At 45.4% G+C, this 25,519-nt stretch overlaps 4 protein-coding genes across 4 annotated transcripts; all 4 read right to left on the bottom strand.

The window, feature by feature from the left end:
- Positions 1 to 1,168: 1,168 nt before the first annotated feature.
- LOC123403801 lies at positions 1,169 to 3,125 on the bottom strand. The gene has a single exon (XM_045097720.1). It carries the CDS (start codon positions 3,012 to 3,014, stop codon positions 1,446 to 1,448), a length of 1,569 nt encoding a protein of 522 aa, XP_044953655.1. The 5' UTR covers positions 3,015 to 3,125; the 3' UTR covers positions 1,169 to 1,445.
- Positions 3,126 to 7,916: 4,791 nt separating this feature from the next.
- On the bottom strand, positions 7,917 to 8,622 carry LOC123403792 (defensin Tk-AMP-D2-like). Its single transcript, XM_045097711.1, has 2 exons — positions 8,485 to 8,622; positions 7,917 to 8,414 (listed from the first exon to the last, which is right to left on the bottom strand). The coding sequence occupies exons 1-2, from the start codon at positions 8,555 to 8,557 to the stop codon at positions 8,236 to 8,238; spliced, it is 252 nt and encodes an 83-aa protein (XP_044953646.1). The 5' UTR covers positions 8,558 to 8,622; the 3' UTR covers positions 7,917 to 8,235.
- Positions 8,623 to 14,149: 5,527 nt separating this feature from the next.
- On the bottom strand, positions 14,150 to 16,711 carry LOC123426778 (arginine decarboxylase-like). The gene is made up of 2 exons (XM_045110700.1): positions 16,648 to 16,711; positions 14,150 to 16,169 (listed from the first exon to the last, which is right to left on the bottom strand). Exon 2 carries the CDS (start codon positions 16,156 to 16,158, stop codon positions 14,326 to 14,328), a length of 1,833 nt encoding a protein of 610 aa, XP_044966635.1. The 5' UTR covers positions 16,159 to 16,169; positions 16,648 to 16,711; the 3' UTR covers positions 14,150 to 14,325.
- Positions 16,712 to 22,987: 6,276 nt separating this feature from the next.
- Positions 22,988 to 25,519, bottom strand: LOC123403783 (G-type lectin S-receptor-like serine/threonine-protein kinase At2g19130). The gene is made up of 2 exons (XM_045097699.1): positions 24,742 to 25,519; positions 22,988 to 24,018 (listed from the first exon to the last, which is right to left on the bottom strand). The coding sequence occupies exons 1-2, from the start codon at positions 25,517 to 25,519 to the stop codon at positions 22,988 to 22,990; spliced, it is 1,809 nt and encodes a 602-aa protein (XP_044953634.1).

Raw genomic sequence — 25,519 nt, 5'->3', positions numbered from 1 at the left:
TTTGGGTCGTTTAGGCGGACACGAACATCCGCTTCCGTGTATGGGTTGGCGAATGCGTCCAACGTTGACCGACCCATTTTGACGGCACGGGAAAAAGAAAAGATTTATCGTAAACTAACCATGCCCTGTTTGGATACTCTAACCGAGGTAGAGGTTAGAGTTAGACCTGAACTAACTCTAACCAAAAAGGTGTTTGGATGGTAGGGTTAGATTGTCAATAAATGCATTTTTTCCAATTATTTGACTCCTTTATCCAGGATTTTGTGTGGTGAAGATAGAGGGAAAAAGCAACCTTTTCAATTAACAGAATGGATATTTATTTTCTCCAACCTCTACCTCGATGGTTGCATTTCTACTGCACAATCGTATAGAATCTTCTTAGACTCGTCGCCACTGCGATCTTCTTAGATCCCGACCGTGGTTCTCCAACGGGGATGGGGTAGTCTCTGCTCACACCTGATCCAAGTATTAACGGAGTTCCATATCACGAGTTTCACCTAAATACCTGTTACTTGTTTGAGCTCGTGTTATGTGATTTATGGAAAGCATATTTAATATTTTTTTAGTCTATCAGAGTTCTCAATGGATGGCATGTTCAGAACATGATGCTCTTTCTTGATAAAAAGCACCCAACTGTTGCCTATTCAAACCCACTATAGACGCTGGCATCTAGGATGCTTATACCCTATTTTTGGCATTTGCCAGCTTCTAGCAGCTGGAACTAGAACATGGATTGTAAAATTAAATCATGTTTTTATTTCTCCCAGGTGATTTTCAGATCCTTTTTAACTCGAGTCAAAATATGAAAAGGCTGCTTAATTAATACACCATCTATTCCTAAATGTAAGACACGACTTTAGGAACATAAGTAGTAGGATGATAGGCAAGGTCCCCGACAACTCAATTTTACCTTTCCGAGTCTTAAACCCATCAAGAAAGGAAATTTTCACTCAAAATTAGATAAATGTGATAGAGGAGTTGAAACTTGTTGGCTTTCGCCCAAGGATCAAAGTCACACACAGCTGAGAAACAACACAGCAAATTATGTGCCACATCTTTCTACTCTTTTTTCTCATGTTCAAGGATTATTACAAGTCATTGATTTTTTAAATAGTGCCCATAGTATCCCGATCAATAATACGTGCACGGGCTCAATTACTCAACTTTATGAAAACAAATCGTCTTGGACTCTAATTCAACTGGCAATGGAAACACTGCCTTGACTCTGAAAGTAGTTACCCAAACACATGCACAACATACTCGACTTGCAATACCTGGCAACATACTACTATAACTAGGATATGATGACTCCATGCCTGGCGCCTACACGCTAGCTAACAGGCATATATGTTAACAAGAGGTGGACATGGCAAGACTCCTAAAATAGTGTAACAATGCTTCCTAATTGGCAGAACAAGGCCGTGGCATACATGACAGTGTGTTACTCAAATCAAATGTTGTTCCTCCTGAAGCACGCGCTTCTTCCTTCCCACTGCCACTTGCGGTGCTTGCATCTTACAGCTTATAGTATAGTTATAGTAGGGCGGTATGCGAGACGTCCACACAACAGCCTCAAATTCTCCACGGGGTAGTGTAGCACCACATTCCAGGAGAATGTCACGCATCCTGATCCTAGGGACTTGTGCACTTGAATCTGACTGATGATACTTGGTAATCAGGAAATATCCACGGCTCTTCTCCATTCTCCAGTAGTATATCGGCTCATCTTCCCGCAGTCGAAGGTTTGGGTGCTGGTCAAACATCAGGAGATGTGTCTGTACAGATGCTCTCACACAGTGAAGAACCGTGCACCAGAATCGAGCATTGAAGTTATCTCGCAGTATCCCAGCAAGGATATGCGCACTTGTGAAACATTGCCTTTGTTCCAAAGCGATCTCCATGGCCATGGTTGCCAGTTTTGGCTCCTCATCAGAGCTTGTGCTCCCAAACACAAGCGACTTGAAAAAATACCAATAGGCTTCTTGGGACAGATAGTCCAATCGAAGCGCCTCCGTTGTTCCCAGTCTCACAATGCTATCAGATCGACTGGTGATAATGATTTTACTGCCACCGCATGGTGTCATGCGGGCTATGGAAGATTTCAGCCTTCTCCATGTGCTGCGGTTAATGTCATTAGCTATTTCGACAATAACCAGCAATCTGTTTTGAGAAGAAGAAGAATTCTGATATTTGACCAGACCATTAATATTAATATTCTTCTCTTTCAGGTCGATCACTCCTTCATCCCCAAGACAGAATTCTGGAAAGAAGAGGACCATCGAGAAGCGATCACGCACACACTCATCCTTGCAGACATTCTCAACAAGAGTGGTCTTCCCGGCTCTTATTGGACCAACCATGGGAAGCACAGCCAAATCTGGAGAAGCACTGGAACGCAGCAGGAAATTAAGGACCCGATGCCGTTCCATTTGGCGACCAAACATGCAATTGTCCAAGAGCAAATATGCGCCGTAAGGTTGGCGGACCATCCGAGGATACAACTTGAACAAGAAAATAAATTCCTTCATACCAGCCATGGTGTCTTCAAGGTTGTCAATTGCCCGCTCAAGCTCTTCTTGTATGTTGTTGTTTGTACCAAACAACTGTGCTTCTCTGTTGCAGATACCAATGCCGGTGGCGCGGCCAGTGAAACGGAGCCGTTTGGATGGACTGAACTTAGACAGTGCACCCTCCTTGTTCTCCTCCTCCTCCTTGCCGCCAATGGCACGAAATCTCAAGGCGTCAAGAATGTAGTGGCCCCTGTACATTCCTTGCCTCAGCAGCATCAGCTGACGGAGCATCCCCTGGTTGGCGATGCGCCGCCCCTCTGCCTCCTCGACGACGGTGTCGATTCTCAACACAACTCTCTCTAGCCTCTGGAGGATCTTGTCGATGCCAGGCTGCTCCTGGAAGCATTTGCTAATCACGAAGGACGCCGACCTGCTGACGAGGTCGCCTACGATTGCGGAGAAGAGGATATCCATTGATATTGATGGTGATCCTCCTACAGCCATGGAAGAGGGGTAGATAAAGAGCAAGATTGGCACTAGCCAGTATGGTTGGGACCCAGGACCGCATAGTGTGAGCCTCTTTGACTGACTCTTGATTCTTGACTATCACTTGAGGACCAGTATTAATGCTGAATGGATCGACACGCTACGATGCACTTGAGGTGAGTCTTCCACTGACTTGACCCTTTGAATGTGTGTCTGCGAAGGCCCAAAGTCAAGAAACTCCAGTGGAATAGTGGTCTAGCTTCCAGTTCGTTCGTTATTGGTTATTATAGGCCCTACGATCCCTATTTTCCTAGTGTCTGCGTTTTGAATTTGACTAATAATGCGCGAGAAATATTGGTGTAGTTTTCAACAATAATTTGGTGGCCCACATGCATATTTATATATGTGATATGTGAGCATCTACAGCCAGACATCCAAACCCATCTCAAACGTCCGGGCGAACGGACCAATCACTGTCCGATAAAAAAACAATCAACACAGGCTCCTTAAACATGCCTCAAACTCCTGGGTTCACCGGCACCCATCATATACAGTCCAACGATGGGTTCCACACAAAATCTCCCGAAAACCCAACGGTCCGACGTACTCTTCTTCAATGGGGTTGTGAACTCCGTATGGCACCACTTCGTCTCACGGCCCGAGGCCAAATACGACTATTTAAGTCGACCAACGTCCTTCAATACTAACCAAATCAACTTCCTAGTTCTCCGCACCGTCAGCCCGAGCCCATCCAACACCTTTCTCCCGATCCGCCGTTCGTCCCCCGCCGTCCGGCTTTGCCATGACCCTGTAAAAGAAAACTACGTACGATGTGCTCACGGGAATGCCTCTTCCATATCGAGGAGCAAATCCGGACAAGGCGCAACGCCCGCATCGGTGTCGGCCTGCATCTGGACTTGGAGGAGCATCCAGAGGAGGAGGAGCTGCCTGCAGCTCCGGGCTACAACATGGACGAGGCAAAACCGGAGTTCGTGGTCGCCCAATCGGCGAAGATGACGGAGCAGCAGGCCATCCTGAAGTCCATCCAGGATGAGGACTATGTGAAGGTCGACCGACAGTTCATCTGGCATGAGTAAATGCCCTTACCAACCGGGACTAATGTCTATTTCTGCACAATCGTTCCAAGCTCCCACCATCCTCAAATTCATCCATTGGAATGTAGTCGAAGGAGCTCCAGCGTAGGTTTATGTTGTCTCTTTGGGGCGGTTAGGTTAGAGTTTTTGTCGTGGGCTCAGCGATGCCAACTATGGCTTCAGGACACTCGTCCTTTTCTGGCTGCCATCGACAAGGTCAAGCCAGCTTCGATAGCTAGGGGAGCGGCATTAGTGATGTGTCGACAACGGCAATAATGATCAGTCGACGATATTAGAATCTCGATGTTATTTTCATTATGTTTGAGATCCTTTCTACTTTAGGTGATTTCTATGTTAGATCTGATCTTTTTCATAAGAAGAGACTTGGATGCCGTGTATTTTGGCGTTTTCCTCTTTTTTCCTTTTGATTTTCTCTTTTGTTCTTTTTTTGGTTTTCTGCCTTTTCTATATCATTTCTTTTTTGTTTTTCCCTTTTTTCAGTTTTTGCAAATTCATGAATTTTACCTTTCCTTTGTTTTTTCTGGTTTCCTCCTTTTCTTTGCCTTTTCGTTTTCCTGCCCTTTTTAAAAAAGAAATCATGAGCATAATAAAACCTATGAGTATTTTTCAAAATCTCAAAAAAAAATTCAATTCATCTATGTTTTCTCAAATCACAATTTATTTTTCAAATCAAATTTATATCTCCCCTAATAATAAAGCACGGAATGCTTCTGTCGTCCGTCGCGGCGTTTTTACAAAAAAGTCCCTGTCGTTTCACGTAATTAACCCGCAGTCCTTTTGTAAGTCGGGCCGAACCGTTTTTTTACTTTTTATGAAAAACCCCCTGTATTTAATCCGAACTAACCCACGGTCCCTACATCATCGGTGATTGAGCAGACGAGGCTGGGCCGCTGGGGACAGAGGGCAGGAGGAGCACACGAGGTCGGCGGCGGCCCGTCTAATCCGGCGACAGGAGGAGCACACGAGGTCGGCAGCGGCCCGTCTAATCCGGCGACAGGAGGAGCACACGAGGCCGTCGATGGTCGCGAGACCACCACAGCAGGCCGCCGCCCCGCGCCGTCCCGATGCGACGTGCGTGCAGATCGGGGTTTGCGCGAGACGCAGATTGACAGATTCCCTTTTCGCCTTCCCCAGAAGCCGACAAGGCAGCGTCGCCGGCCGACGACGGCATCCACGAGGAGCTGCCGGCCTCCGCCCAGAACGGGAGGCCCGGATCCGAGCCGACGGCCGCGCCTGAGGTGGAGGTGCAGCTCTTCCGCCGCGGCCGGGGGCCGACGACCACGCCGTCGCCACCGCCGCGGCGGCCAGGCTTGCCATGGTAGAGGAAGCCCCGGGCGCCGGCCCGACCGTGGTGCCCATCTCCTTGTCGCCGCTCCTACCGCCGTCGCAGATGGTGGTGGTGGCGCTCGACGCCACCCGCGACCACCATGAGGTGGAGGTCAGGATGTCGCTCAGGGCGCTCGTCGCGCGGGACGACATACTTCGCGGCGGCGACTCCCTCCTCGTGCTCGGCGTTCTCCACTCCGTCACCAATCCGAGTGAGGGCCGAGCTCCCCCTTTAGGTCTCTATTTCCCGTCGGGTCACGGTCCCTTAGCCATCCTGCTCGACCTAACCCGCTCTTCTTGTTTAAATTGCTCTTCTCCACTCTACATTCCTCATTCATGTGCTGAACTGAACTTCCCAAAAATGCTTATGCATAGGTAATAGACTGGTTGATATGGAATGTCTCACATTGAATTTGATTCTTAATTTCTGTTATCCGTGTGCTAATTAGATTATCATTATAGTGGTCAGGTAGTAAAATTTATATGCTGTCCTCCTCTTGTCAGAGTGTGTGTTAGGGTGTATTCATGCATGTCTGACGGATGCTTCCATATATGTGCTAACTGGCTTTCAGTCCTGTTGCTCACTTTTTCACTAATCATTTGGTAATTATATGTTCATAAATGTCCCTTTGAAGGAGCATCATAGCATTTAGAATCACCAACATTGTAGAGAATGGTGTCACTATTAAGCTTCATTGTATAATAATGACAAGGAAAATCAGCTATAAAACAGCAAAATGTAACACATTATGTGTAACAAATTACTAAAGTCAATGTTGCATAAATACATGATTTTTTGCATGGGTGCAATTGGATTGTCTATTTTTTTTTGTATAAGATAGACTGTATATTCTTGTTTTAACCGTATAATCCAAGTCAAGAAATTCCAGTAATGCAGTGCTCTGTCCATTCTTTTCCAATCTGTCATTGAATTGCAGTGATTGGTGCTATCTCATCCTCCTGATTACTGCTGTTGTTTGGCAACGTGGAGTCACTTTTCACTTTGTATAGTTTTGGCTCCTACTTCAATTTAATATATTCATTTACTGGAAAACTTATATCTGCTGTATTGGTCTTTCCCCCAGAAACTGCAGCATCAATGTAACTGAATTTCTGTAATGTAATTATGTGAATTGCAGGTGTGGTTCATACATGCTTGCTTGATGACAAGGAGGGAAAATTGGATTACCAAGGCTAAAGGTAAATTTACAATTCCTGTGAGAGCAACCCAATTCATACATGGAACAAATCAATACCTGGATCAAATGTCCCAGGTTCCCCTTTATTATATTATAAATTACTCAAACTAAGGGTAACTTCAAATTGCTTAAAACATCAAAGTAAACGAGTAGTTTCTAGAGAGTGTATACATAAAAATAGAACTTAACACATACGGATTCTAGACACATCAATGCTTAATAGGAATATGCAAAACACAAATAACGGCTAAAGTTCAATGGACTGCATTAGCTTCCACAACTAAAAAACCTCTACCATTGTTGAATATCATTCGAAACACATGTTACTAGAGATGTGGAGAATGGATAATTACAGGCTTCTTGTTACTAGAGAGGGTGGACACAGAAAGTTCTTAGTTGTAATCTACTTGAGACTGAAAGCCATTAGAGTTGTTGTTGTTGGCAGATGTAATGGCATGTTGTAACATAACATATACAAATGATGATGGCAGTACTTAATCTGGTTTTGTGCAATGCTGGAGCTATTTATCTAAGCTTTGATTTTTTATTTTATGCGCTTATTGTTCGCACTCTTTTAATAACAACATAATTAATTCTGCATGGTCATCATAATATGGAAAGTTTCATATATATATGAAATTAGGAATAAAAATGTTCTGTCTCCAGAGAAAATTAGAGAAATAAGAGATTCATATTGTTCTCTCGCTTTACTAGAATGCATGTTAGTTTTAAACAGTTGCAGCTTTCATCTTACAACGCCAAATATCCTATGTGCAAATGGCCTTGAAAATATATTCTTACAAAAGACAAAATATATACGCTTGCTTTACTCTACAAATAGCCTTGAAATTATATTCTACGAAAGACAAAAATACTTTGTGCATGAATTAAATATCCAAGTTAAAAATATCTTAGCAGAAAGGGAAAATATATAAGGTACTTTACGAAATGAATCGAGAACCTTGATTATAGTTATCCGTTTTCCGTCACGTTGTTGGAATATTCTGAATTTTCCAGATTTTAGACTTTCCCTTTATTAATTATATGTTATTTCTATATTTTCCCCTGTTATATGATTATTAGTTTATTTCAAAAAATATATGTATTCGGACAAGTTTGAAATTTTAGCAAAATATTTATTTATGATTTTCCCTATTTTTTGAAGTTTATAAATTTAATATTTCGTGCGGTGCAACACACGGGCAATTATACTAAAAATATTTATTTATAATTATCCATATTTTTTGAAGTACATAAATTTACTATCTAATATTTCGCCCGATGCAAGCGCGGGCATTTGTACTAATAATAATGAAGCGACCAAGAGATGCATTGCATATGGACGTCCGTCCATGCTGATAGCGTGAAACAACGCAACGACCATATTACATCACCACCTCAGAGATTAAAGAGCCATGACTGAATTACAGGGCCGGCGGCCGGCCGGCGAACTAATTAAGCTACCGATCGAAACCCCGACCGATTCCTCGCCTAAGCTACGCACCTCCGGATGCATGGAGATGAACCATTATTATTTATTCTGAACGGAACTGACGAGCGGGCGGGCATGGATGGGAGGACTGGTCTGCTTGAACAGGTCTAGCAGGTCCGCTTGCAGTAGCACTTTCGCTCGAGGCGGTGGGAGTTGCACTCGCCGTCGGGGAAGTTCTCGGTGCGGCACACGCCGGCGCAGTTGCTGTTGCTGAGGCAGGTGCCCTTGAACTTGTGGCTCTGCGACAGGCACGTCCGGGCCTCCGCCGCCTTCATCGTCCCCATCTCTGCAATGCAACCACAGTAGGTAATTAAGTGCCGGTGAGGCGGTCACCATGGGTAGATGTACGGGCGTACCTGTGGCGACGAGCACGAGGAGCAGCAGGAGGAGGAGGGCGGGCGCGGCGGACATGCGACGAGGGGACGCCATCTCTCTGCTATCTGCTTGTTTGCTCACTCTCGGCTGCTGCTGCTGCTGCTGCTGCTACGTGACGGTGGTGTGGGTTCAAGAGGAGGCACGGGTTTATATAGGCGAGAGAGAGTGAGGGAGAGAGAGGAGGTACGTGGTGGTGGGTGGGGGATATGAATTCCACGTTGCCATGGCAGGCAATAATTCACTCGATTCGTGCATGCTGATGCCGACATGTGGTGCTCAGGCTACGGCCGATGGAGCGTGAGTGGAGCTCGTCGGCAGAGCAGTGAATGGCTTTTGAGATTTCGCCTGCGACGTCGCTGAGCACAGGATTCATTGCTTTCTGCCAATCTTGTGATGCATTGGGACCCTGCTGACTGAGCAGTGATCGGCAAGACGGCAGCAGGGTGTCCAATAATTCACTCGGTTCGTGCATGCTGATGCCGACATGTGCTGCTCTGGCTACGGCCGATCCAGCGTGAGTGGAGCTCTTCGGCACAGCAGTGAATTGTCCTCACGACATCGAACTATCGACACCACGTTCGCTGGTAGAAACTAGGGTTCTACCGGTCCTCTATCTTAGTTTATAAGGATAGGAGGGAGGTTGGAGGAGACGAAGGCGCCGCGGCCGGCGTGACGGCGCCGTCTCGGCGTGGGAGGAGACGGTGGCTAGGGTTAGGGTTCCGGCTTCTTTTGAAACCGGACAATAGAATTGTCTTATTGCTTAATTTCAAAAGGTGTCTTACAACTTGTTTATATAAGGTTTAAGGTAATAGAAATAAGAAAATTCGGGCTAAGCCCCTAACTTAACTACGATAACTTGGGCTAAGCCCTTAACTAAACGGGTTCATTGGACCTCCTCCGGCTATAAGTGACGCCGGTCATAACATCTCTCCCCGCGTGCGCAAACAGCTCGTCCTCCAGCTGGAAGTCTGAAAAAATGTTGGCGGAACTCGTTGTTAGCGTATCAAACACTTGTACATGTACCATGTAATATTGTTGTACGTAGTCCTAGTCTCCAGGCTCTGTTGTATGTAGTCCTATTCCTCAGGATCCCAACCACCTCTCCATGATGGCCTGCGTGCCTATCTCCACGGGAGAGACCATGCGAGGGGTTGGCCCTATATATATATATATATATATATATTCTCTCACGGTTTTGCAAATATGCAACAAGCTAGACATATTGCATATTGCTATCCAATGGAACCTAGAGAGATCACTATAGCTATCCAATGAAACCTAGAGAGATCACTAGCTATATGCAATTTTCATAACTATGACATATCATATTGCTATCCAATGGAACCTAGAGAGATCACTAGCTATATGCAATTTTCATAACCTTGGATCAACGAACGCCGCATAAAATTGTTTCACTACAACTAAAGAGAAATTGATCTTTATAGGATTCCAAAATGAAACATATTGCTATCGATCCTATGCAAATTTCATATCCTATGAATTGATCAAGAAACACTCAATTAACTATCCAATGGAACACATATAGAAACTGCATATTGCTATCCAATGAAACCTAAAGAAATCATATATACGCAATTTTCATAACCATGGATCAAAGAAAGCCTCAAAACGTACCTCACCCATTGGAAGATCAAGACATGGTGTTTGAAACATAGTTGGATGACGACAACACCTCGTTGATCGCCCGTGTACTCCAGATCAAGCCTCAAGAACTTCTCATGATCCACCGCGGCGTCAAGCCATCGTTCCTTCAGCTGTCTAAGAAAATGTGGCACCTCCCTGCTCTCGTTCGTGTAAACGACATCGAGCTTGGTCTTGCAATGTGCGAGCACCTCTCCGAAGTGAGTTGGCATGGTGGAAGAAGAGAGGAGAAGAACAGAGAAATGGCGACATACTCTGCTTCGGTTGTGCTTTTGCGAAGCGGGAGGCAAACTGTTTGGGCCTTTAGTCCCGGGTTGAGCCACCAACCGGGACTAAAGGGTGATTCGAACGGTTGCCACCACCACTTCGTCCCGGTTTGTTCTACTAACCGGGACTAAAGGGGGATACGAATGGTCCACCTGGTCCCGGTTTGATCCACCAACCGGGACTAAAGGGGAATACGAACAGTCCCTGCCTATTGGTCCCGGTTCGTGTCTGGAACCGGGACCAAAGGGTTGACACGAACCGGGACCAATGGCCCATGATGCCCGGCTGGCGTCCTGGCCCCACGGACCGGGACCAATGACACCATAGGTCCCGGTTCGTGGGTGAACCGGGACTAATGGGATTGCAGGCCGTGTACCAAAGCTCTCTTTTCTACAAGTGTGGCCAAAAGCAAATCAGCCCTCCGCTACTCAGCGATCGCACTGGATGTGATGGGTTGTTGGCGTGGGCGCCGAAACTCCTAATTGTCATAGAAGTCGCCGCATAGGAGGACCTGCCTGGACGTCGCGAAAAATTAGTGTGTATCAATTAAAAATGTTTCAGCCATGTAGAAATATTGAAGTGTTCTTTTAATTATTTTTGTGCATGACTTAAATAAAATGTTCATGTAGTTGATACTCATTTTCAAACTATACTGTACTTATGTTTAAAATAAATGTCATACTACGTGCTATAATCTTTAAGTTGTACATTTACAGTCGAACATAGCAAATGCAGTCCCTAAACATCCGCGGATAGTTATCAGTTACCCTGTCAATGTCCTCACCTCATATCTATGCCCCTCCCCAGACCCCCGAGTCCAAATCTGTTCTATCCATGCAAAGTAATTAAGAAATTACGTTGATCATCAGATGAAACATAGTATTAGATTCATACATGTATACCAACACATTTCATGGGCAAAAAGACTTAGTTCATCGCCGGCAAATTGAACACCGCAGGTGTTGCTTTTCTGAATCGATTGTAGGCTAGATGCGGGACCAACGGGAGGAAGCTGCCTCCAACACCATCGCCTCTCTCTCACCCGCTGCCTCTCGCGGCGAGCGGCGTGTGCCTCAGATAAGGGGGTCTGCATACGTGGTTCCATAGGTGTGGGCACGAGATCCCATCAATGACCATGTGTTGTCGTCAAACTTCACCTCATGGAGAGGGTGTCCCAATCAGTGGGGTCATCCTTGCAGTGGGGTTCACCGCCAAATGCACTACCAGTGCTCGACATTGCGAGAGGAGGGGTGCCGATGGGGACATGAGGCGACGAAGAGCAGAGTGAAGAGTGAGATAGTGAAGACTAGGGTTTCGTTTGAATGCTTTTTCATGTTTTTTTCACAAGTCAAATGCTTTTTCATGTGGGGACGAGACTGATGTTAGATGCCAGCGTGGGCTAACTCGTTGTGGCGAACGCATCCGGGCCGCCTCACATCTGCCCCAAATATGGGCTGGATATGTGGAGTGCAAGTCATCCCGGACGGATAGAGGCAGTATGAGGCATTCGGTTGGGCGAAAAAAAAACTATCTGGTTATGGACCAGGCCGACCGTCTGGTCAAAATAGGGAGTCTGACTGAATATGCTTAAAAAAATGACAATATGTGCATAACGGTTATAGTTAGCCACACCGGGATGTTGATCCTACCCTAAGCTAATTAAGAAAGTTTACAATAACATTGGACCCATTGCAAAGTATTTTTGTATTATATTTATTTGTTGTTTAGTTATTCCTATAAACTTCATCAAACATCAAGATGTTTGACTCCAATGATATACTATATTTCTTTAGGAAAACATTCCAAGCTGTAATGATCATCTGAAATAATAAGGAGAATACACATGTGATCATGAGGTTGGCCTAGCGAAACATGGTAGCCTTGATCCAGCCAATGAGAAAACTCGGCCACATTGTGAGCTTCAAAGTTAGAAGTGTGTTCTTCAAAAGTATAGCTGGCAGTTGGTGAACACTCCTGAGTTATTATCTTGTTTATGATTGAACAATACGTTACTTCGGTTCCCCGAATAACATTTTGAACAATTTGCTTAGTTTCCAACATAATGATCTCATGGGAGGATATACTATATATACCGGTGAATAGATGATGTTGGAAGCATTGAAACACCTCATGGGCGGACCATGCCACTAATGGCAATGACCGCGTTGCTAGGTCATATGCATGCATGTACTGTACTCAGAGCCACTTGATGTTTTCCTTTTATGCTTCGTCCATTTATTTTTACTCTGCATATAAGATTTCTTTGGAGGTCGAACTTCGTGAAATTTGACCAAAATTATATTTGAAATAGTAACGCCTACAATACTGAAGTTATAGAACATGAAAAAAGTTAATTTCATGTGCATCAAATGATATTTATTTTGTATGGCGAATGTCAATTTTTTTTTATAGAGTTGGTGAAATTTTACAAAGTTTGGCTTCAAACAAACATTACATGCAGGGTAAAAGGAAACAGGTGGAGAGTATAAGTATGAAACCCATGAGCAGGCGTGTATGAGGCAATGCAAGTGGATGAAGGAGTATGGAGCAGAGATATAAAAATGAGGCAATGCATCCACACCTTACCTCCAGATGCATCGATCTGCATCTGCATGCACTGGCCAAACTTGACATTAAGCTTGCTCGTGCTGGCCCGCAAAGATCGGATCGGGCAGATGCTAAATCCAAGTGTCCGACATGTGAACATGTGAGCATGTCCTCATCCTCCATCGATGGGGGTCACTGGTGAGGACACTCCTCCATTGGAGTAGTTGCACTGTCAATACCACACCAGTGCAGTGTTGTTAAGTTGTTCATCATAGCTAGCTAACAATTAATGGTGGTCATGGGTATGGGTTCAAATAAGCGTATCGTTGCATGGTATGTAGGCCTTCTCATCGCCGGCCTCCTCCTGGCGTCGGCATCGGCGGTGGGCCAGCAGTACTGCGAGGCCATCTGTGGCAACAATAAGATGTATGATGCCTGCATGCGTTGATGTAACATAGGTAGATACCGTATCATGTTAAATGCTATGATACTTTGTGTCATGCATGTTAATAAATAAAATCATCTATGATACCAGTTTATGATACTATGCATTATAAAGATAGTATCATACAATAATACTTCATACATGATACTATTATGTGATACTTCTCATTATGAATAGCCTTATGATCATGATGCCTGCATGCATAAGTGTCAAGGACACCTCCTCAACAAGAAGCACCGACAAGAGGCCGCCGCCGTCCAGGTCTAGCTTGGGGCGCCCAAGGAGACACAAGGAGGAGAAGCAAGCCGCCGACGTCCTGACACATGCGATGGCGGAGGAGGCTCGGGGTGTGAGGGTGACGCGTGAAATGCATGGAGATTTCCAGGCAAATACGACGACTGCATGCTGGTTTGGTGTGATAGTACTAGCATCAACATCAAATTCGACAAGCATAGCACCGATGCCGGGACCGATGGCGTGTCCTCTTTTGCAAAAATAGCCATTGTCGTGGTCAGCTTAGCTTGTTTCCATTGTATGTTTACTTAGCTCGTCTCAACCATTAATTGTTTCCTCTTTTTGTAATAAGTACTACTAGCTATGAATAAAAGTTGTGGATTTGAGAAATCTATATATGTACCGTGCGGTTATATCTCCTTGATAAATCAATTCAATTTAGTTATTACAACCTTTATTTATTTTTCTGAACATAAATAAGAGTAAACAAATGAGAAGGGGAGATGAACTTTATTTATTCTTCAATAGAAAATGGCAAAGCATGGCGTGGAATGGCGAAACCCAAAGCCTGTCCTACACGTACGAATGAGGCAGGCATGCCGGCTACGCTTATTTAAAGCCAAAGTGTGGATAAAAGAAATAGCATGAAATATGAATCACGATGAAATTAGGCGGTTCGCGGGACCTTGTATTCGACGAGGTAGGGCATGGAGGTAAGCCCAGCCTCCACGAACACCCCCACCTTCTCCCACACCTCCTTCTCCCTGGCCCATTTTTCGATCACGCCGCGAATGTCCTCCTTGACATCGTACCCCACGGTGCTGATGAGCTCCTCCGTCGTCGGGCCAAGGTCGGCTGTGGCGATGTGGAAGCCACCACCACCACCATCAATACTATTGTCGGTGCTGTTCTCGACCCGCACTATGCTTGGGCCGCCGAACAGGTTGTGCTTGCAAGAAAGGGCTTCCTGGTACGCGCCGGACAGGAGCACGGCCACGTAGTAGCCGTCGCTCTCAGGGTCCAGCGTGTGCAGCGGCAGCGTGTCGGCATTGCCGATGAACTTGTCAACCTTTCCGTCGCTGTCACATGTGATGTCGATGAGCGTGCCCATTTGAGTCGGCTTCTCGTTGAGCCGGCTCGCGGGCATCATCGGAAAGAGGTGCTTGATGCCCCAGAAGTCGGGAACGAGCGAGAAGATGGAGAGGTTCATGTGGTAGTTGTAGATGGTGTTGGCGTCCCCGGCGATCCGCTTGGAGAGCTTCTTGGCCAGCTTGTACATCTCGATCCCGTGCTTCTGGATGTCGGTGGCGTGCTTCTGGAGGTCCGTGGCCACGAGTGCTCTCGGCGAGGGCACATTGGAGGAAAGATGCTGGATCTTGCCGTGCAGCTGCTCAGGGGTATCGTCGTCCTTGGGCTCAGGGATCGCCGAGAGGGCCTCGAGGATGATCATCGAGTGATGCGACACCATGGCGCGGCCGCTCTCGGTGCACAAAACAGGGTGGGGAACGCCACCATTGTACTCGCACGTGAGCCGCACCGCCTGCACAATGCTGGACGCATACTCCTCCAACCCATATGCCACCGACATGTCGGAGCTACCTGACCGGGTGCCGTCGTAGTCGACGCCGAGCCCTCCGCCGCAGTCCAGCGTGGTCATCTGCGCACCATACTGGTTCACCAGAGTGCAGTAGATGCCGGAGGCCTCCCTGGCTGCATTGGACACGATGTCCGTTGTCGGGATCATGGATCCGATGTGGAAGTGTAGCAGCTTGAGCCAGTGTAGCTTGTTGAGACCCTGGAGCTTCTTGGCCACCTCGTAGATCTTCTCCGCGAGCAGGCCGAACTTGCCGTGCTTGCCGGCCGTCGACCCGAAGTGGCCTGGAATCTTGGTGAGAAGCTTGGCACGCACGCCCAGCACCGGCTCCACCCCGAGCTTGTTGCTCTGGTCGATGACGATGTCCAGCTCCTCCTCCATCTCCAACACGATGATGACATTGAGGCCCATGGCACGCGCCGAGAGCGCCAGCGCCACATACTCCGCGTCCTTGTAGCCATTGCACACCAAGAAGGCTCCGGGCTTGGCTTTGGTAAGGTAGCTCATTGCGATGAGCAATTCCGGCTTGGAGCCCGCCTCTAGCCCGTAGCTATGACGGTGGCCGAAGGTAACAAAGTCGTTGATGATGGCCTTGTTCTGATTCACCTTCACTGGGTACACGCCCTGATATGGCGCCGTGTACCCGGTGTGCTTGATGGCGTTCTCGAATGCAACGTGGAGCGAGTCGACGCGGTGCTTGAGCACGCCGGGGAAGCGGAGGATCATCGGAAACTGGACGCCCTCTTCCTTTGCAGCTTCAACAACGGACACCACGTCTATCTCTTGCCCTGGCTTTGTCTCGTGGCCGTTGGTCTTGACACATAGGTGGCCATCCGTGTTCACGATGAAGTAAGGTTCACCCCAGCCGAGCATGTTGTACAATTCACCATAGTTCTTGGTGGCCATCGTCAAAGCACCTGCTCAAATAAACAATACAATGGAACTTTTATATATTTTGGTTGAGAATTCTCTTGTATGTTCTTCACTTGCAAAATAAGTGTCCTTCTGTTCTTATTACAAAAATTTGAGCAAATTCACATAGGGTTATTTCAGAATTAGTATTTAGATCCTACACCAAATCTTCCAGGATCAGTGGATCATGGACCACTCGATCATTTCCAAAATACAAGCAAGTTTAAATGCAACAACCACTCCCTCCGTTCTATAATCAATATAAAGTGTTATTATAACCAATATACTCATATATTGGTTGTAGTAACATCTTATATTATGGAATGGAGGAAGTATATTATTACCACAACTAACATAAGATCAATATTTCGGCCAAAAATAGAAACCATAAGATCAATATAAAGAAAGGGAAAGAAAGAATTTGTAATCTTATTTCTGCAAAAGAGAAATAGATCGAGAGGTAATCATAGAATAGAACCTTACCAGCGAAGATTGGAGGAGACTTGTATATATTTGGTTGTGGGAATGTGTTGTGTGGACAAGTTGTAAGCTGATCTTTCCTCTCTTATATAGAGGTCTGCAAAGAACGAAATGACACATTAGCCCTCCATATTTTAACAGTAGTACTAGTAAGCATGCCCTTGGCACCCTCATGTTTCCAATGGACAAAGAACAAAGCACTTAGTTGTACTTTATTGGTCGTCATCGATCGCTTGGACCAGCGGGCAGGTAAACCAAATCTGTACAGATAAACCGCCGATATGATCCTAAAAAAAGAAACCACCGATATCACAAGGAAGAAAGACAAAATATGGGCCCAAATAATTGGGACAATTGAATTAAGAAGTATTCCCTCCATCCGGAAATACTTGTCGAAGAGATGGATGTATCTAGATATATTTTAGTTCTAGATACATCCATTTCTAGTATTCGGATGAAGGAAGTGTGTACTTCTCTCGCAATCCCATAATATAAGACTTGCAAAAACATCATATATTGTGGGAATGATGGAGTAGTTTACAAAACAAACACGTGTTCAACACGGTATTTTTTCCAGTGCTTTCCTTTCATAATCTGAATGTTAAATTGCATGTGTTATCTTAGCTATGATTAGTTCATATTTCCACTAGCAGTGCATGTACCCACATACAACGGTAAGGTAACTTGCAATTTGAAAAATAAATAAATTTGCAGAAAAAAAGAGTAGAAAAAGAAAAGAATAGTAAGTAATATTTGACGAGTGTTTTATTTTCAACACTTGGCAAAGAGGATACAACAATAAAAACGAAAAAGAAAGAAGTTTCCGGAGTGTTGCCTCGCAGGCACTCGACAAACATGCACATGTCGTCACCCCACGTTAACCACGGCTAACAGGGACACGTGTTGCCTAGTGCCAAGTGTCATTTTTACACCAAGCATGTTTCTATCTACCAATAAAAATCAAGATTTTCATGTGGTTTATGCATGGTATTTCAAGATATATTGGAAAAGCCGTTGTCGACAAGTTGGGGCCTTCCTTTTTTATCTTGTATTTGTACTGGATATTTGAGACCTTATAAGTAAAATGATAGTGTGCATCACTATAACGCAGAGGCCTAACCCTTCTTTCCACCCAAAAAAAGTGTTGTCACCTAAAAATAAACACCTAAGAAGAGCAACATTACAACCAAAATCATTGGATTGTGTGATTAAGAAGTGTGAATAAGATAATTTAGATTAGAAAAAACAAGTCATGCCGAGTGCGGAGTTTTCCCCGTGCTTTCCTGTCATCATCATAATTTTAAAACCAATGTTTTGTCCCATATCGGGAAGGATCGATGAGAGCCACCAATTCTTCTTCAATCAATCATCCCGGTCCAACCACGTCTTTGAAGTCCGGAGCACCAACCAATATATCAAGCCTTCAATGGCATGTGAATGTCGTGGTTGGTTTGTTAGCTTAGGGGGACCAGGAAGAAAATGAATGCTGACGCCTGATGCATTCCAACATGTTCATCATGAAGTCGGTGGTGTCAACAAATCAAGGCACGTCAAACACGACGATACCTCACAACTAAACCTGGTCATACCCCGTGCCGGGCCGGGCCTAAAAAAGCCCAAACTGAAAATCCCAAAACCAAGCCCGACCCGGCCCAGCCAAAAAAATTCAAATATTCAGGCCCGAGCCTAACCCGAATGGACTAAAAACATAAATTTCAGGTCGGGCCGGGCCGGGCCTTCGTCTAAATGGTTATTTTTCAAGCCCAAGCCCGCCCTGAAGTGACTATCGGGCCTAGTTTTCAATCCCGAGACCGGCCCGAACATAAAACCCGTCCTAGACCGGCCCGGGTTTTTCGGGCCTGGTCATCGGGTGGGACAGCAAAGTTCAGAGAAGTGGAACCAACAAAAAGACCCCCCCCCCCTTGCCCCCTCGACTTAGGCGGCGACGCGTGATCCCACCGCGTGCGGCCTCCCCTTCCTCCCTCCTGCTGTCGGCTGATGCTACCAGGGGAAAGCATCGTGCGGTGGCTGGTGGCGGGGCTCTCCTCTCCCCGTCTTGGTAGGTGTGGGCGTGGGACTGCCATCCTGGATGGTGGCATCGAGCATGCACGGGATGTGAAGGCGTGGTGGCCCCTTCTCCAGGAGGCTGTGTGCGGCGGTACAACGACATTGAGGAGGGTGCTCGGCCACGCGGCGATTGTGCCCCGTTGTGACGGCTCGGGTCCGACTTTGGTCCTCCGGCGACTGTGGGTGGCTCCCTCCCTTCCCCGTCGAGGGCGCGTGGCAGTGCTCTTCGGCCAGCTGCGGTTCCGGCAGCGGCGCAACTCCGAGTAGTGACGAGGCGGTGACATGGTCACTTGACTGCGGGCTAGCATTGCCGCTGTCGGCGGCACTCTCCTGGCCCAGATCTGGGCCCTTTTGGGCCCCATCTGGGTCTGGGTAGGCCTTTCTCGGATTTGCCTGCAATGGCTTCGACGGACGGAGGGGCGGCTCCTACGAGGGGTTGCGGAGACGGCAGCGCGTCCTCTGCAGCGCGACGACTGGAGCTTCACGAGCCCGTTTCAGGCTCGGCAGGGCCTTGCGTCCTAGTGTGCTCCTCTTGCTGCGTCCGGTCGGCGACTGTCTATGGCGGTGGGGTTTTTCCCTCTCGCGTGGCTGCTGACTCTGTCGTAACTCGTTCCATGTTGTTGCCTCTCGGACCCGTCGGTCCCTCTTTGTTTACCATCGTGAGACGATGGTGGTGATTCCAAGACCGTGGTGGTGCATGTTGGTGGGCAGCAAGTTTGGTGGAGCGCGACGGAACAACGGGAGTCATGGGTGTTTGGCGGACGGGAAAAATCTATGCCGGCTTGGCCGGCACCGACGGGGTGGGCGTCACCGTTCCTTCCTGAAGGGCGTCGAATATTCCCCTTCCCCATGCCCATTCGCGTACGGGGGAAACCCTAGGATCAGTCTGGGCAGCATCGTTGTCATCATCACATTCCTTCATAAAGGTGTTGCTTGGTATGCGGCGGTCTGAAGTGCTAGGAGCGTGATGGAAATTCTCTGGAGGGCGCAGCGGGTGTGGGTCGTCATCGTTTTCGTTGATCGACTCTGTTGTCATTAGTTTCTTTTTCGTTTTTCTTAATTTTTTGTGGGCATGCTTGTGTTGTTTGCCCCAACATTGGATTCATAGTTGTATCAGATGTTGGCTATATCTATATAGCAAGGCAGAAGACCATTTCAAGAAGTTCAGAATGGTAAACAGATGGAAGGTAGGTAGGCTCCCCTGGATCGACAAAAGGGGACGATGGTCGGCCGGAGTCGAACAAGACGATCCTCCGCCATGTCCATGGATAATTTCAAGTTAAATTATCCCAGCCATACTCCCTCCGTCCATGAATAAGTAAACATTTGGCTTAAAAATTTATCCATAATAAAATGTACATCTATCTTCTCAATGCATTATAAAGTAGAGAAAAATGTTTCTTCCTCATCACACGGTAATAAGACCAATAATATTCAATACATGATCTCGTTACTTTCTACGTGCACTTAGCTCATTGGGTGTGAAGTAATTAAAAATGGAAAAGATGATAGCTTGTAATACATTTTTTTACTTCATTTTATAATACTCCCTCTGTTTCTAAATATAAGTCTTTTAAACGATTTCACTAAGGGACTACATACAAAACAAAATGAATGAATCTACCCTTTAAAGTATGTCTATATACATCCGTATGTAGTCCTCTAGTAAAATCTCTAAAAAAGACTTACATTATGGAGCGGAGGAAGTATTTCCTAATTATTTTATATGTACACTTATTGGTGGTGCGAGGGAGTATGTTGCACGCTACTCCCAAGGTTATGTTCTATGCCTCAAACAAGAAACCCGCATCTGTGATCCAACACTCCGACGTGTCATGCACGCTCCACCAACACCGTCCTTCAAGGCGTCCATATCCGATGTTCTGGTCGGCAGATACTCCAAAGAACATTCACGTGGCTCCTAAAATCATGCAAAGGCATGTGGCATATCAATTGCATGTGGCCCGTGAATCGCTGGATTGCAGATGTGTCATGATACCCTATGGATTTACGTGGCGCTTGCAGCTCATGCGCGTGCATCACGTCTCTCGCCGTTTGTTTCTCCCGGTCACCATCGAGCAACGGACGGTTTCCCTTACATCCAGCAACAATTCTTCCAGCTCGAGTCATTGTTTCTCTTGCATCGCTGTTAGGTTTCCGCGTTCACAAGTCCATGCCGTATTATAGTAAATATTGTACTATGGCAAATTTTAACAGGCTTCCTCTTACCCCTCTTTTTACATACGAGGTAAAAAGAGGTAAGACTTAATCAGACCGTTAATTAATAAGATCAATGGTTCAGATCTATTATCTATTTCTTACCTCTCATGTACTCCATTCGTTCCTAATTATAAGACCTTTTAAAGATTGCACTATGAACTACATACGGATGTACATAGACATATTTTAAAGTATAGATTTACTCATCTTGCTCCGTATGTAGTCTTTTAGTAGATTCTCTAAAAGGTCTTATATTTTGAAATGAAGGCAGTAAAAATAAGGGGTAAGAGGAAGCATCCTAAAACTGCTTTTATACTATTATATATACCTTGTATTATAATAAATAAGGTCATCTATGATATTTATTCACTACGATGGTTGTATCGTGGACTAATATCATATGATACTAACTTATGATCATAAGACAAAGTTATTGAAGGAACTTAATTTACCATTAATATATTTATTTATAAGTCACCCATTCTAATTTAAGATGTTTGTCTTTTGACTATGTGATTTCTTATAATAAGTTGTGCAATTTTAGTAATTTTATTTTCTTCAATGCCATAAAACCAAAAGAGTACATCTTTTAATGCATTATACTCTGCATTACTTTTGCATGAATTTTACTTATTTCAGGGTAAAGGTGACTTGCAAAATGTTGAAGAGCAGTAATTCATGTTTACTAATGCAAAAAGGTCACCATTTCGATTGAAAGTACGCGTAACATTGATTTATCAAGAAGATCTCACTTAACCATCTTCAACTCTACCAGCTCCGACGACGAGGCCACCTGCCCCGCCCAGCAGCAAAACGACCGCGATACTGAACTACTGTGGTTTCAGCTTACCGTGTACTCCCTTCGTTCCTAAATATGAGTCTTTCTAAAAGTTTCATTGATGGACTATGTACAGATATATATAGACATACTTTACAGTGTAGATTCACCTACTTTGCTTTGTATCTAGACTCCTAGTGAAATCTATTAAAAGACTTATATTTAGGAACGGAGGGAGTAGTATTTTCTTTAGCCTTGCACCGGAAAACTGTCATCTTGTGTTTAGTTTTGGCCTGTGACTGCAATTTGTTTCCTTCTTACTGCATTGTTTAGTGCCTGAAATAAAATATATGAAGTGCATAAAAACCCAAAACAACTATTACAGTCAGATTAGATGAACAGAAATAGTAGGGATGTAAAGCAGGTATACCTGAACATGCAAAAGCACATGGCCACAACTCTGTCAGGCATGGCATTCTTGTATATATGGCTTCACCTTGGCAATTTCCCTGAACAAAACCTTGCCCATCATCATTCTGGTATGGCATCACCATAGCATTCAGGTTCAATTTTTGTGCCTTGCACAATACATCTCACTTTCTTGGCCTAACAACTCATTTTCGGGTTCAATTCAGGTTCAATTTTTGTGCCTTGCACAATACACCATGGCATGAAGATTGTTAACTTGTTCATGATCATGATTATACTAAGGTCACAGCCTCACAGGAAAGCATTTGCATTCTTTTTTGGAGTCTCCAAAGGTTCTCTCGCTTCAGCTGGCACCCCATAAAGGGCAAGCGCAACAATGAAATCCAAGATGCCATTATGGGTGTATCCAGGTTCATAGAAATTTGAAAATACCAGACGGTTATACAGCCGATGTAGTCTCTCCATCATATCCACCTACAACTTTCAGGTCTGACACCTTCCTACTTGCAGAACTAGAGAAACTGCTGCAGTTTGATTTAGTACAGTTTGAAAACAATTATTTAATCCATAGCTGGTATCTTGCCTAAGCATACTAATAGTAACCTAGTCCTGCACCGCAGTTAGAAATTTTGAAGTTCCAAACCTAGCTCTCTGAACAAACCATACACATAATTCTATCTCTTGCTGCAATGACTGCTTACCATATATAACTGGCATTAAAATACCTAAATAAGAGACAGCTAATTTGCTGCTGCGAGCTTGCTATCCTTTTATTCCTTCCTCTCCACATTACAACTTTTAAGAAAATTGCTGAAATTAACAGAGATTACATGGGGCTGGAAATTATTATCACACTGAAGTTGCAGCACCAGATTGCTCTGTTATAGCTGCAAGCAATCTTGGCATTGGGGGCACAACAATATCCTGTTGACCCTCGAGAACCCGGACTACTTCACCCATTGTCGGCCGATCCAACTCATTATCTTGGATGCACCAACATGCAACTTTGCAGACCCTTTCAATCTCTTCCAAATTGAAATCACCATGTAACTGTGGATCCACCAAACTCTTCAAATCTCCACCATGAAGCTTACTGATGGCTTCCACAGGGAAATATTCAATATCCTGGTTACTGTTGCTGCTGCTAGTGTTGTACGATGTTTCAGATGAGGAATTCCTCCTTCCTGATATGATTTCCAACAGCACCATGCCGAAGCTATAAACATCGACTTTCGGTGTGATCGCCACTCCGGTAAGCCACTCTGGGGCAAGATAACCTGCAGTTCCTCTAAATGAAGTGAGAATTCGGCTGAAATCCCTTCCCACAAAGGCTGCCAACCCAAAGTCTGCAACTTTAGGAACAAATAATGCATCCAGAAGTATGTTCTCTGGCTTAATATCGCAGTGTATGATGCACTCGCGACAGCCCTGATGCAAGTAGGATAATCCTCTAGCAACTCCTATGGATATCTGATATCTGATGTTCCAATTTAGGACGACAACATTTGTATTGCTCTTCTTAAATAGATGACCATTAAGAGACCCACTTAACATGTGTTCATACACAAGTAATCTGTGATCACCTTCGCAGCAGAAACCAATCAATTTTACTAGGTTTATGTGTTGGATCAGTCCAATTGAGCTCACCTCGGCCCTGAATTGCTTCTCTCCTTGACGGGCACCATCTAGCCTTTTCACTGCTATAGTAGTCGCTGAGTCACTTAACATCCCCTTGTATACAGAACCAAAACCACCTCCTCCAAGCTTTTCCGAGAAGCTTTTAGTAGCACGAACCAAGTCAGTGTATCTGAATGCTACAATTCCACCAGCACTACCTGGATTGTGGTATATAGAAAAACCATACCGCTTGAACTTGTTCCTCCAAATCAGTAACAATAGCACGACCATAATTAACCCAACAACAATAATACTTACGATAGTAACAACTCTGACCTTTAGTTTTCTTTTGTTTTTTCTGGAACCACGCGGTAAATCTTTGGCAGCAAGGCGAAGATAAAGAACATCTTCTGAGTTATTATCAATGCCATCATTAAGATTTACACTAAACAATTCCCCATGCCAGAAAGAGCATCGGTTATTGCTATAGGAATAAGCAGTGCATGAGCAGGAACCGAGACATGCTTCTTCACATTTGCTTTGAGTGGTAGCAACATCTATAATTTGCAGGTTGTAGGGCAATGCAACTTGAGCAATGGGGTGGAATATGTCTGTTGAACTTGTCAGGTTTTTGTTGTTATCACTAGTGTTGCAATGTAACGGTGTATTTCTGATGCATCCTCCTGTTCGATCCTCAAACTCCCAATCCTTTGGTGACTTCTGGAAGAAGCTCTCCATACAATCACAGGATGGACGTGCAATGCCGTTGCAGACCGTGAAAGGTCCACACGTAGCAGGCGGAGTGCAGGGATCGGCAGGCTCGGAATATATGCTTTGCCAAGACTGGCTGGATTGTGACCAAACGTTCACCTTTATTTGACCAGAGATGTCCATTGAGACAAACACAGAAGATGATGATTCGTCCGGCGAAGTGTACATGTAGTACTCCTCTTGGTCGTTGTCAACATATGTTGGGTTAATCAAACCTCTTGTCCCGGGATCCAAATCTAACGTGGTCTTGATTAATTGTACAAGATTTAATGATGATGTCCTCGAGGATGTCCAAAGCCAGTACACTACCGAGGGGTTGCGGTGCTTGAGGACGATCCCGGCGCTGTTTAGTTCAATGCTGTATGAGCCTAGACCCTGATCAATGAGGCTTTTCTTTGATATGTACTGACGAATGAAACCTGGGACCTTGTTCCGGCCCAACTTGGCACCAGGAAGCGCAACATCTGTTGGGTAGTCGAAGCTCTGCCACAACATGTCTGGGCTATTTGCGAGTAGGGCAAGGTTACCACTGTTCAAGAGAACAACGGTTATAGAGGTTGTGGTGTTTATGCTACTGGAATTCCTCTTGACAATGTGAGTGGACCAAACAATGGATTGAGTTTTGGCAACATGGTTTACGATGACAAGATTGCCATCGCTTGAGATCTTGAGCTGTGTCAGGTTGAGGTTGTGGTGGGTGATGGGCTCCTCTCTATTAGCAACCCACACAGTAGTGAAAACTGGGATCTTATTGAACCATATGCCAAGGTACCAGCTGAAGGTGGGGGAGGTGGCATTGCGGGACGACTTACTGATGCTGCTTGCTGCTGGATGGAAGAAGCCAAGGGCGAACTTGCCGTTTCTTGAGACGAGCTTGTCACCAACGCCGAGCGATTGGCCCACCGTGAGAGTGTCTTCGGTGGCAGCTGCAGAGGAGCACCAAGCAGGAGTGTGTAAGAGGAGAAGCCCGAGTAGTATGTAGAGAGGAGGCAT

The sequence above is a fragment of the Hordeum vulgare genome, chromosome 1H (assembly GCF_904849725.1).
Source record: "Hordeum vulgare subsp. vulgare chromosome 1H, MorexV3_pseudomolecules_assembly, whole genome shotgun sequence".
Classification (NCBI taxonomy): domain Eukaryota; kingdom Viridiplantae; phylum Streptophyta; class Magnoliopsida; order Poales; family Poaceae; genus Hordeum; species Hordeum vulgare.
This window is presented reverse-complemented; position numbering and strand designations above follow the sequence as displayed.